Below are 13,624 nucleotides of genomic sequence, written 5' to 3'. Positions count from 1 at the left end.
TCAACTTTTTTTTAGCCCTGTCATATCAAAAGAAATCTTACTATTTAGGAGTATCAATTTATTTATAAACTGTTTTTGACAGATGAGTGCTAATTTGCGAGACGAATGTAATGAGCCTAATTAATCCATGATTTGCTACAACGATGCTACAGTAACCATCTGCTAATTATGAATTATTATACCTCATCAGATTCATCTCGCAGTTTAGCTCTAAAATTCTGCAGTTAGTTTTATAATCAGATTTTATTTAATACTAATAAATATCAAGATTTTTTAATGTGACATAATTTAAAGTTTAGCTTCTAGAATCAAACAACTAGTACGAGATGAGTGGGCCGAGGGTAATATAAATGTGGCATGTACTTGCTTGCTTGCTGCTTGGAACTTGCATCCACTACTAGAATCCTAACATTTGCCGAGAGTTGTAAGAATTTTCCGACCACCCCTTGGGAACATTATTATTTGCCGACAGTTTAGAAGTGGTCGACGGTGCAAATAAGTACCCTTGGCTATTTGTTGTAATAGCCGACGGTCGCCATGATAACCAACTGTTGTAATAATCACGGTTGGTAATGGTTAGAGGTGCCCGACGATTCCCTTTATCCCCCTCGGTAATTATGCTGGCAGACTTCACGATCAGCCCAATATCCCACGTTGAGAGGATAAAATGTGGAGGTGGTTACCAAACCTAGCCATCTCTCAGTTTAGAACATAAGATAGATCTGACATCTGAAAGCCGCCGCTACACAAAGAACCAAGCTATGGCCGCAGACCTGGCCGACGCCGACGATGCCTGTGCATGTTGAAGATCTCAGCCTGGTGCTATCACTGCAAAGGGCACTGGCTGGGGCCATCGTTGCAGCGAGGAGGGGGCACCGCTTTCACTGGAACTGCAGGTATGCTTCCAGTCTCAGGAATCCGGAGTTCTGATCTCAATCACTTTCCTCGTTAATTACCAGCTTGCAGCTCAGCCGGCCATCTTGTTCAAGTGTTGTATGCCTGGCTGCCTGCGTCATGTGCATATATAGATGGGATGAAGGGCATGCGTATCTTGAATGGTGAGAGCACCTTCCATATGCATGTGTTGTTCTAATTCTAACTCTCGCTGCGCATTCAGAATATATTCCTTTGGGTTGCAATTAGATTTTTTTGTTAATCTTCTACGTTGCAGGAAGAAAAGGTTACCTAATTGGCTAATTCAATGTTTTTTCTACCTTTTATCATCCGACATTCCCTTCTTCCAATTTGTTTTCTGAATCCGGATCAGTTTGAGATCTAATCTAATACTGTTGCTTTCCTTCCCAATGCAGATTAGTCTATCACAAATGGGCACATGATAAAGTACGGAAGATTATACAATTCACGGAAGGAGCAGCCAAAAATATAGTTCTATATTTGTTTTTGTAGATTATTATGTATACTACTATCTCAGAAATGTACTTACCCAATTGTATATGATTCTTTCACTTGAAATGAAATGTATGAAGGTTCTACCTTTATCAACTGCAACAGAGAAGTTTATTCCGGAAGTGTCATATTATATTACTGCAGTATTATATTTCCCTATCTCCATAATATATGCAGCAACACTGCAATTGAAATGCTACTGAAATAAAAAAACTCAAACAAAACAAATAAAATCAGTAATGAAAATAGAAGTAATAGAATTATTTTTATTAAAATGGAAATAAATGGCTGAGTATTCAAACCATCGGAAAGAGAATAACCGTCCATGTCCCTGTTAGCCTGATTATGAAACGGCCAACAGTGTACTGTCGGCCTTCTCCCGTTGGGAACTTAGTGGCTGACATCCTGTCGGCTATGGGTTGAATGCCCGACCAAAGATGGCCGAGGGGAAATGGCCGACGGTATACCATTGACTATTTACTTTTCCGACTGTATATATTAATGACCGACAGTATTAAAACGCTAGGCTATAATTTAGATTTTAGTAGTGATCTCTGCAGGCAGCAGGGCAGCGGTGAGCGCAGGAGCAACTGCGCTTCCATGGTTGTGTGTTTAGTCCTAAATTTTTTCTCTCCAAACTTTACTATTCACCTATCACGTCAAATCTTTTGCCTCATGCATGGAGTATTAAATGTAGGTAAATAAAAAAATTAATTGCATAGTTTTGATGTACACGACGAGACGAATCTTTTGAGTCTAGTTAGGTCATGGTAGGACAACAATTACCACAAATAAATAAAAAATGCTATAGTATACTACAGTGTTCTATGTGACTCCTTTTACCACTATTTTACGGATCTAAACACACCCGATGTGTGCTTGCCGCATTTAGGATAGGGCGAACCTTCCATGATCCTTCCACATGGTCAGGGCACTCAACTCAACTGTCAGAGACACGAGCAGCAGCCGAGACGCACAACCCGCAAACCGGTCCTAATCAGCTGATGATTAGGAGTGCATCGCTATCTGCTTGTTGCTTGTGCCTCCAACACCAAGGTGCTAATTAAATTCTCTACGAACCCAGGTATCCACGTATGGAGGAGTCTTTGTTGTTGCTAAGCACCCCTGAACCATATACAAAAGGACCAGCAGAAAAAAAAAATACTGTGAGTTTAGTATTTTAGCAACGTGCGGAGTAGGGCTGGACCCCGAGTCAGCTCGGCTCGACTTGGCTCAGCTCAGTTCATGCGCCGGCGTCAGGCTGGCGCAGGGCAGAGGCTTGCACGACGGCGAATCGAGGAGCTTGCGGCGGAGGATCCCGTGGCGGCGGTGGAGGAGCTCGGGGTGAGGGCAGAGGAGAAGCTCACAGAAGAGCGCTAGAAGGAAAAGAAAAATGAACTAGTATCTATGTAATCAATAGCAAGTGGATAACTTTTGTGCCAAAAAACTAGTGAAAACAGGAGGAAGGTGCTCCTGGATTTGTACTAGCTCAAAGCTAGCTTTAGGCAAAAGCATATGTGGTTTTTGGGTCTTTTGGTAGGCTTTTGACTTTTGCAAAATTAAAAGTAGGTTGGAAAGTGCAATCAAAGACATAGAAAATATCCCTACTATCCCTATGAAGTGTGCCTTGGGAATAGAGAAAGGTAAAAGATAAAGTGACCCTATTGACCTAAGAGAATAGGTAAGAGATAGTATGACGACAATACTCATGGATGGTAGAAATAGTTTTAATGAGCAGCTAAAGTGCATGGCAAAAGGAAGGAAGAATTCTGTCAAGTTTCATTTTTTTAATACTCAAATGAATTATACTGAGCAAACTTAAAAGTGTAACTTTTTTCTTCAATGGGTTTTTTTCATAAACGTCTTCAACGGTTCAAATTTTTCTTCCACACACTTGCCTTACGTGGATGAATGAAAAGATGCATGAATTTTGGAACCTAACAAACTTAATTTGATCCCGTTTTAACGAGCTTCCAGAACTCCCAATTCCACACGACTCTTTTGCATGTCCATGCAAATCCGTGCATGGATGCATGGTAGTAGCTAGTAGCATCATGCCATGTGTCACTCTCTCTCTCTATATACCCTCACCTCCCCTTCTCTCTAGAAGCCATCTCTGACCGCCCGTTGCCCTCAGCCGGATCCCCTGTCGCGCAGGAAGCGAGGGGCAGAAGCGTCATTCTCCCATTCTGCGAGGAGAGAGGGGGAAGGAGCCACGCGAGCAGCCACACACGCATATAGCCCCCCTCCTCTTCCTCTTCCTCTGCTCCGCTCATCTCCCTTCTCCCGCAAGCCATCCTCTCAATCTCCGCAGAAAATCGCCGCCACCGCCGCCCCAATTCTCCCCGGCAGCGCGCCTCCGGAGCCCTCCCCGCGGTCGCGGGATCGCGCGGCGGCGGCGCTCCTGCTAATGCGCGCCCTCCCCTGAGGCTCTCCCGGTAATCGTCTCCGGCCTCCCCCCTAGGGCGCCTCTCGTCCGGTTCGATCGGGGTGCGTCGTGTCCGTGGATCGGTTTGATCGCGCGCTCCTTGGCAAGATCGGGTTTTTCGCGGCGGGGCCCCTCGGCCCGCGGTCCCGGGTGGGGGTTTCTTGTGATCGGGGGGTTTTTCTCGGGGTTTTTCGCGATCTTGGGACGGTGAGCGTGTGGGTTTCCTGGTGCCGGATTGCCGTCCATTTCGCCGGCGGTTTTTCGTCGCCTTCGAGGAATACGATCGGGGATGAGTGGCGGAATCGCAGGCTCTTGGTAATCTGCTCCCCCGGAATTTTTGCAAAATTTTGTTGTATTTATGGATTCCTTGAGATTCTTGGAGTTGGTGTGAATGCGATCGGTACCATTTTCTTCTTTCCATCTGGATACGAAAAGCCTGTATCCATGTGGCGATTCCCCTGTTTTCCCTGGACACCCTATTGTCGCCTGCTCTTGTCTTCATGCCAAATCGTTCATACTGATGCTTGGCTTTCATTCGGTAACGATTTTGTCCTTGTTCCTGTGATCATGTAGGTGATTCCGTGGTATTCGTGCGCCACATCCAACTGTGGGTGCCGTAGGATTTGTGAACCTACCTACATTGTGTGATCGAGCTGGCATTGGCGGCTTTGTGGACTGTCCGGTACTGATATGGACGAAGTGCAGAGTAATCAGGACAATCCGGAACTCCGGCCCTTTCTTGGCAGCATCACTGGAGCCATGTCTGCAAATCATGAGGAACAATCTGCAGGGTGTTCTTCCCCTGAAGAAGGGTGGGTTTCCTCGCAGGTCGCTCTGCATGATATGGCAATGGTGGGAAGTAACCGGCATGGCGTGGGCATCATCAGCAATGCCAATTTGTTTGACAACTGGTCATTGACAGCAGCATTTGAGAACATGAACTTGAGCTCGACTGATGCTACTGCCGACTCTGCTGCTAACGCTGGTAGTGTTGCATCCAGGTATGGACACTGCCCTCAAGGCCTTATGATTTCATCTGCTGACAACAAGAGGAACACACAACTTCAGCCGACATTTGCTCAAGATAGTTTTGTTACTTCATCTATGATGATCAACAATGCTGAACACATGAAGCCAAGGTTTCGTGGGCAAAATCATCCATTGTGCACAGGGATGCATGGTCCAGATAATGCTTATGTGACTGCAGTCAATTTACCACCAGCTTCGCCTTTCCAGCAACTGCATTTAATCGATAGGTGGCCACAAACGTATGCACCTTATCAGCAGATGGACTCGACATTCAGGCATCATGATATTGATGCGGAGAGGCATTCTTTCATGCAGACACAGTATTCTTATCAACAGATTCCACCAAGTTCTGATGCTCATTGGATTAATAGCAATCGATGTGGTGTTGTCAACTCCTCATCTAAGTCTGCAGCTTCAGCTCATCTTAGAGCACCTGCTGTTCATCATCTGGGACATCGCAGTCCTGATATCTGCTGGAATGGTCGCATGATTCCTAATGGAAATAACCGACTGAATTCTACACATGTTGATAACTGCCCTTGTATAATTTATCCTGATTGCTTATGTGAAACCTGTGAATATTGCCAGAATCAGCTATCTGAAAGGCTCAAACATCCATATGGGCTCAGGCGTTCATACAAAGGTTTATTACAGAATCACACCTTGGATAAAGTCAGACTGAAAAGTTCTCCTGAGAAGATCCTGATGAAGTTTGAGGGTACAAATTCTGTTGGAAATATCAACCCTGGCTTTGAACTTGATGGGTGTGCTGAAACAAATCAAAGAATGGACTGTGATGGATACAATCACCATCTCAATATTCAGAACAACCTGCATTTTGACTTGCAGCGCTCTCAGTGTCAGTCACCTTTGGGATCTGAATGTACCATGAAATCTGCCCAGCTCAACTATAATTCAGTGGATGAAGTTGTTGGAGAATTGTACCTCTTGGCACAGGATCAGAATGGTTGCCGTTTCCTACAAAGGATATTTACAGAAGGTTCTCAAGAGGATGCCCAAAAGGTCTTTGATGGTGTCATTGAGCATATCGACGAACTTATGGTTGATCCATTCGGAAATTACTTGGTACAAAAACTACTGGAGCAATGCAATGATGACCAAAAAATGCATATACTTTATGAAATAACCAAAATACCAGGCCAGCTAATTAAAGTTGCATGCAACATGCATGGGTATGGCCAATTCATGCTCTGACATTAAGTTTGTTTCCCTGTCAATTTCATTTTATCATGACTTTAGTGTTTTGTTGAACATAAAAAATCCAGGACACGGGTGGTACAAAAGGTGATAGAAACTGTTAGTACTTCAGCTGAAGTTTCCCTGGTTGTATCTGCTCTGAGCTCTGGTGCCATTACTCTGATGATGGATGCAAATGGGAATCACGTTGCACACCGTTGCTTGCAGAAGCTGTCACCTGAATACAAAGCAGTAAGACATTTTTGCTTGAACCAAATGTAGTATTACTCTTAACATTGTCTGTCTCTGTTAATCATCGCTTTATCAGCTTAATTTTTTTTCTCGAATAGCTTTATCAGCTTAATCACATCATTATAACTCATTTACTCTGCTACACGCAACTAAATATTGAGTATGGTTCGAGCATGCTCTAGTAACCATCACTGAGTACCTGTTTTCCTTCAGTTGTACGAAACCTTTAAATCCTGCTTTTGTTATCATATCATTGAGCATTTTCCATGTTCTTTGCCTTGTGCTTATACACTAGTTTGCATAGATCTCTGTCTAGGGGCATACAATGATTTATATTTTAATGCCAACAATAATCTTGCTTGGTACCTTGAGACATAATTGGAATTGCACTGCATGTAATCTTTTAAAAAATGTACTGTATTCTCTTTTGAATGCAACCTTACTAATAAAGAAAGAACAGTACTTAGTTTCATTTGCTTACAATGATTTTCATGACATGGTGGCCTGTCGGAGCTGTAAATTTTGTTTAGGGCGTTGCTCTCTATGTTGTTTGTACTCTGGCTATGCTATCTTGTCAATATTATAGACAGCCCTCCTACCTGTTTGTTCCTGAAAAGGAAGTGTGTAGTAACTACAGTTATTGTTGCAAGGAAACTGAGAACTGATTGTATATTCTTGAAGTTTGCATTGTTGGAGTTTAATATGACTCCCTAGCAAGGTCAGGTCCAGTCCAGGGCGGATAAGGCTCCCGCTCGGTCCTAGATACAAGATAATAGGCAATGGGAAGTCTACTGAGAAAGTAGAAAAGTTCAAAGCGATGGGGACTAAAGCCCGGCTTGGCCCAGGGCTTGGGCTGTTCCTTTATCTACTGTCTTAGTTGCGATCAGTGTTTCATCAGTGAAAATCAACCCCAGCTGTTTATGACTTTATTCTTCCTGCACAATTAAGACTTTTGACCATGCCACTAATAGTACTACCGAGTTACTTCACTCAGCATGGTCTGTGACGTTCCTTTCCTGAACATTCAGTAGCTGTCTGTGTTTGACCTTCCATTTGGCTTCTCAATTTTGTTTGCCATAAATGTTTCTAATGATCTCCAGTACTTTTATCTAAATTAATTTATGATGTGCCCTGTAATGAATTCTTGTTGGTGAGGCATTAGCCATGGTCAAAGGTTGGTTGAACTAACCAAGCAAGATGGTGTTCAATTAAGCAAATGCTGAAAAGTATAGTCACGAGTTCATGCTAACTGCATCGAAGAACAAGAAAATGATAATATAATTGTACTTTGACAGTCCTAAATATTTCTCTGCTATCATCATTACCAATTTATGAACTCGATTCTGGACTGCTTGTACTGTCACAGTTCCTTCTCAATGCGGCCACAGAATGTTGCGTTGAGCTAGCAAAGGATCGTCATGGCTGCTGTATCATCCAGAAGTGTATTACTCATGCAAGTAAGGAGCAGAAGAACAGACTGTTGTACAGTATCACATCCAGGGCTCTCGATCTTGCTGAACATCAGTACGGGTATGTACATAGTCTTTTGCCTTCAAAGCCCAAGTAATGGCGATTCCTCTGCTTGAATGCTAAGCATATGAATATTCACCTCACTGCAGGAATTATGTAATACAGTACATACTCGAGCTCAAGGTTACTTGGGCAACGGACGAAATACTGGACAAGCTCGAGGGCCACTATGGATATCTATCAATGCAAAAGTGCAGCAGCAACGTGGTCGAGAAATGCCTGAAATACACGCAGGAGCCAAAGCGAGCGAAGATCATCCACGAGCTCATCAACGACCCCAAGATGCCGCACATCTTGGTCGATCAGTTTGGGAACTATGTGATCCAGACAGCGTTCCGGGAGTGCGAGGTAAAAACCACAGCACATGGTGTTTTCTGCACAAACCTCTCGAACAATTTCATTCTCTGACTGACTGCACCTTAGAACGCGCAGGATGCTACGGTTGAGGCTGCACTGATCAAAGCCATTAAGCCGCATGTTGGTGCTCTCCGGAACAACATGTACGGTAAGAGGATCCTGTCAAAGACCTGCCTGAAGAACAGGAAGTTCTGATCCCAACGCCTCGTTGAAGCGCCCATTTGAGCTCTCGCACTGGCTCGGGCAGCGGCGCGCAAGGTGGAGCACTGGTCTATTATTCTGTAATAAAGCATCGTACTTATGTCGAAAGATAAGTTGCCGTAAAATCGAGTAGATAGTTTGAGAGGGAGGAAGAGGGAGGGCTTACTGTGTCTGGTTGGAGGAATCCACGTTTTGGGCCATTTGTAGGATGACGTGATGCAGTGTTGTAGAGTTGTAGAGGTTCTGTGCAGATAATTTGTAAGCTTGTGTGTGACTACTTTGGTAGTCCGTTGGATGCTGTTATGTATCGTGTAGCTGTACTTCCTCCGTCTCCAAATTATAGATCATTTTAACTATGAAATAGATAATATTTGTTGTGCATATAGATACACGCTATGTTGGGATTCATAGAAAAAAACTAGGCCGTTTTGTCTTTTTAGATAATTAATAATATTTTCTATGCATCTAAATACAAGCTATGTTTAGATTCATTGGAAAAACTATATATCTAAAAAACCTAAAACAGTCAATAATTTTGAATAGAGGATCCAAAGCTGCTTTTGCTCTTTTTTGCTGGTATGGGTGGGCATAATTAACCAAAAACTGAACTGAGATGATCTATATTGGAACTGAAGTAATTGAAGTTGAAAAATGCTGACAATAATTTCGGTCTCTATAGTTTCCAGGCCTTGTTTAGATGCAAAAACTTTACAATCCAAAATTTTACATTCCAAATGGTTGTAAACTTTATGTTCCAAAACTTTATATTCCAAATGGCTATAAACTTTACATCAAATGTTTGCACACATGTAAATATTTGTTAATGATGAATTAATTTGGCTTAATAAATTTGTCTCGCAATTTACAGACAGAATCTGTAATTTGTTTTGCTATCAGTCTACGTTTAATACTTCAAATGTGTGTCCGTATACTTTAAAAACTTTACACCCCTGGAACCAAAACTTTACATCCAAAATGTTACAAAATTCTGTTTAGTTGCAAAATTCCAAAATGTGGTCCAATTTCAAAAAAAATTAGAATTTTGGATGCATCTAAACAAGAACTTAGTAACTTTTTTTTTGGGAAAGGGCTTAGTAACTTAATAATATAACTTTCATTTCGATTCTCACCCTCGGGTAACTTAACGAACCAACAAAAGTATGGGCTGGCTTGGCTACCCGCACCGCATCCACTCGCCGTTCACGGCCCAAACCGCCAAACGGGCATGCTGACTGCCAGACCGAGAGCCGGCCCGGCCGCCGCTCCCGCCCAATCCTCCCGATTCCGAGCCGCCCACCGCCCAGGAACCCTAGAACGCCGGGCACCGGCGGCGGAGTCCCAGCCGCGGACGGCGCCGGCCAAGCGCCAGGCGCGCCCCTCACCGCGGCTCAGGCGCTCGGCGGGCGGCACCGCGCACCCCGGGCCCGCGGCTCGGGTGTCGGCGCCACCTGCACCGCTGCACGGCGCTCAGGGTCGCCAGGGCCGCGCACGGTGCACGGCCCAGGGCGGCGGGCGGGCGGGCGGGCGGAAGCACTGCAGGAGTGCAGGAGGCAGGTCGGGGGGACAAGGTGAGGAGATCTTTTTTTTTAATTAATTCTTTGCAATTGGTGAATACCTGTGAATTTCTGATGGATTGACAGTAACGAAGTGGAAAATATTTAAGATAAATATATTGGTCATTTAGTACATTTATTATCTCACTTTGATATATTGATGTTCCTGCTTTGATATATTGATGTTCCTGCTTTGATATATTGATGATTTAGTACATCTATTATCTATATGTTGAACAATTTCAAGTTATGAATAACTCAACTATGATTGTATACTTAGGCTGGCAAAAAAAATTAGCCTTTGAAATTTTGAATACCCATACCCCAAATCCTGGGCCCACCCCATGCTGCCACCGCGCACAGTGGTACAGCGCCTGAATGGCGAGCACCCAGCCCCAACGGCCGATGCCGGGGTGCATTGCGGCTGCTGCAAGGGTTCCCGCAGCACCATTAGGCCCTCACTGCTCTAGTTGTCTAGTTTGTGCTCTGTGTCTCTATTCTCTGGTGAGGCGTAGATTTGCTTAGTGAGTTAGCTTAGCCTGAAATTGGCGTGCGCGTTGACATGCGAACATGATTCAGTGGTTGAGGATTTGCTTAGCTTAGCCTGAAATCTCAAATCAGAGTCCTAGACTTGTCGATACTTTCATGGCCAGGAGCAAGCAAAAGCCCTTGATTAGTAAGACTTTATCTTATATTGTAATTTATGCATGTTCTGAACCTATTTGTTGATTTTAAGGTGTTTTGTGACCTTTTATATACGTTTTTATTGTACTTTTAGTTATCTTATACATTATACCTTACTGTTTGGAGAATTTTTTTAGTTGGCCTAATTGTATACTGGAGTTTTGGCTAGGCATAACCATACCGTAGGTTCAAATGCTGGGTGCGCCACTGGAGGGTTTCTGCTCTGTGTGCTTTTTTTCTAATCCAATCCTTAATTTTCAGTCAGGCCATCCTTAGCGAGTAAGGTGAACCCAGCTGTGGTGCAGGCACAATCAGTTGCCAAGGAATTTCTGTTGGCCCCTGGACCAAGCAGCAATGAAGATGTGAGTGTTTGTCTCTCACCAACAACCTGTGACTTTCTTTTATTGATTGTTACTCACATGTTATGCTAAGCTGTCAATCTTCGACCTGCACATATTTCTCTACTATCGAATTTCTTGAAAAATGGGGTCCAGCTAGTGCCTCAGGTGTTGATAATGATTTGTGAGTTCGGCCTGTTAACAGGGATATCCTTGATTGATGATGTTTTCCAGTTTTCCAAGTTTTAACCTGTAAATGGCTGTTAAAATGTGGTGCCAACCGTAACCATTCTGTTTATACTGTTTATTCTCCCTACCTAATTTCCTATGAGGATTCATGGAATACCCTGTTGTGAGCTGCAAAGTACTCCCTCCAGGTTGTTTTCTAAGGCGCAAGGAGTAGTACTCATACCAAGATACCATCAAGAAACAGTGCCGCATGCATATGAGCATTTAGCCTAGCGCTGAGCGCCGTGCTCACCAGGCTGTTAGGTGTCGATTCAGTTGCGGCATACATGCATGCATGCTCGCTCGGCCTCCCAATCGCAAAAATCGAATTACTGCCAAAATTAATGGATGCATTGTTATCCTACATGCGGATGCATATTGCGCTTTGCATTCACTTCAGTCAAAGTTAATGGATGCATTGGCATCCTACAGGTGCCTTATATATTGGCTGTTTCTGAAAACTGATGCACGCCTTATAAAAGGGTCTGGAGGGAGTAATGCTCAATGATGCAAATGACCCTGATTGCAGACATCTTGAATGCCCTGTGCTGCTTATCAGCTATCATGTTCATAGCTCATAATGACCAGTATCCATTGTTATTCTGCAGACTCAAAGCAAATGCAGGGTCACTTACAAACTTTGAAGTTCTTGACTTCTTACGATCAAGAGGAGCCAAAGTTGATCCCATGGGATGCTTGGGGGTTGTTGCTGCATCAGAGTGTAAGGTGATTTCTAATGCTCTGTACCTAATGCTTCATCGCCTTAACCTGCTTTTGATGTTGTTTTGTGCCTAAACTGGTTTAACAGTTGTCATTGTCTCACTTAGGCGTATGAGTACCTCTTAAAAACCCCTGCTTGCAACCAGACAAGGGAATCAATCTACGAATTTGTGAAGAGAAGTGAGGATTTCAGGCTTGCAGATGCTGATAAGCTAAATGTCATTAATTGGAGACCATCCTCAGCTGCCGATGCATACGCGGTACTGTTGTGTTTATCTTGTCAATAATGAGCACGATTCTTTTTTCTTTTCTCACTTTTGCTATATTGGTTGGTTAATGCAAACTAAGCTATTGCAGTTACATATTTTTTCCACCATGAAAGTATCTTCATGTCCTATTTTTTATGGTGTTAGCTTTTGTTTATTGTTGTTGAAAGATGGAGTGTTTGAAGTATAGCATTGATTTGAGGAACTGGGTGTTATCCTATTCTGAAGCCTATGCATATTTGTAAATATAGAAGCGAATGGACTGAATTGCATTTAGTAATGCACATTTTAGGAAAAATTGTTTTTTATGAAATCACATGACATGAGCTTGAAAGAATATACCGTATGACAATTATATTTGTTTCATATCTAAAAGAACTTTGACTTGTCCATAAGTAGGAATAAGGTTCTATCTTTTGTTTTATGTCCTTAGGAACGTTGACTTGTCCATAAACTTCTTTTTTCCCCATGGCTTTGATTTTGAGAGAGGTTCACATTGTAGCTTGAATTTTCCTTGCAACAATAGGCAGATAAAAGTAGTTCAAGTGTGTCAAATATTAGGCAATTGTTGTTAGGTTATTGTTACTGTTATTGATTACATGTCCAAAAACTGCTCACTTATAGGTTATAACTTACAACGGTTACACTTGATAGCTTCATGTCACCAGGAATCAAACTGAGTGGGACACCCGCAATTTGGCTGTCAGTGTTTACTGTTATAACAGCATATCTGCAAATATGTGCAGAATTCTGTTAATGTTTTATTCATCATTCTGATTTTTCCTTTTTGTTCTATTTGATTTAATCCTCCACCACAGATGATAGAGGAATGTGGGAGGCGATTTAACAGGAACGAGCGAGGAGAAACATGTGACGAAGATGAATGGGTCCAGGAATTTTTGGATATGGTGAAGGAGGTTTTGCCACCACCACCTCCAAAGGCGGAGGTGGAGGGGGAGGCTGTGGAGGAGGCTGAGGCTGGGGCCGAGGCAATGCAGGAGTGATTGTAGTGTAGATTACTGTGTTGCGGAGTCCAATTGCATGAAATGCTGGTGCTAAATTCTGCATGTAGCTCATATGCATCTACATGATCGTTGCAAATATTATAGGCAGCTACTGTATTCGGACTTACCTTTGACTTGTCAATCTTCTCAATGTACTATTATTTGACTAATTTCTAATGAAGCCTAGCTCGGTGAAACATGATTCAGAACATGTCTCAATGCTCCAGCGATCCCGTAACTTGACAGTAGTTTTCGGTCAGTACTAAAAAAGTTCAACTCGATACCGCACTGATAGTTCCGTGTCAAACAGCTTTCAAGTCATTCCAAGAATCTTGGAGAGTCAATCTATCTCAATGTTTGATTAAAATTATAGAGAGAAATATAAAAATTTATAATATCAAAATAGATAAAATATGAAAATATAGCTAAC

At 42.9% G+C, this 13,624-nt stretch overlaps 2 protein-coding genes across 4 annotated transcripts; both read left to right on the top strand.

Annotated features, from left to right (window-relative positions):
* The first annotated feature begins 3,671 nt into the window (after window positions 1–3,671).
* On the top strand, window positions 3,672–8,782 carry LOC120666218 (pumilio homolog 12-like). 2 transcript variants are annotated; one of them, XM_039946006.1, is made up of 6 exons: window positions 3,672–3,845; window positions 4,409–6,057; window positions 6,151–6,313; window positions 7,680–7,843; window positions 7,933–8,191; window positions 8,276–8,782. In XM_039946006.1, the coding sequence occupies exons 2-6, from the start codon at window positions 4,526–4,528 to the stop codon at window positions 8,393–8,395; spliced, it is 2,238 nt and encodes a 745-aa protein (XP_039801940.1). In that variant the 5' UTR covers window positions 3,672–3,845; window positions 4,409–4,525; the 3' UTR covers window positions 8,396–8,782. The 2 variants fall into 2 exon arrangements, with proteins under 2 accessions (XP_039801940.1, XP_039801939.1); XM_039946005.1 differs by having other exon boundaries at window positions 8,267–8,782.
* Window positions 8,783–9,630: 848 nt separating this feature from the next.
* LOC120666217 lies at window positions 9,631–13,405 on the top strand. Of its 2 annotated transcripts, none has more exons than XM_039946004.1 (5): window positions 9,631–9,969; window positions 10,900–11,000; window positions 11,813–11,930; window positions 12,071–12,184; window positions 13,009–13,405. In XM_039946004.1, exons 2-5 carry the CDS (start codon window positions 10,993–10,995, stop codon window positions 13,192–13,194), a joined length of 426 nt encoding a protein of 141 aa, XP_039801938.1. In that variant the 5' UTR covers window positions 9,631–9,969; window positions 10,900–10,992; the 3' UTR covers window positions 13,195–13,405. The 2 variants fall into 2 exon arrangements, with proteins under 2 accessions (XP_039801938.1, XP_039801936.1); XM_039946002.1 differs by having other exon boundaries at window positions 9,646–9,969; window positions 12,032–12,184.
* The last annotated feature ends 219 nt before the right edge of the window (window positions 13,406–13,624 follow it).

This window comes from Panicum virgatum, chromosome 3N (assembly GCF_016808335.1).
Source record: "Panicum virgatum strain AP13 chromosome 3N, P.virgatum_v5, whole genome shotgun sequence".
Taxonomy (NCBI): Eukaryota; Viridiplantae; Streptophyta; class Magnoliopsida; order Poales; family Poaceae; genus Panicum; species Panicum virgatum.
This window is presented reverse-complemented; position numbering and strand designations above follow the sequence as displayed.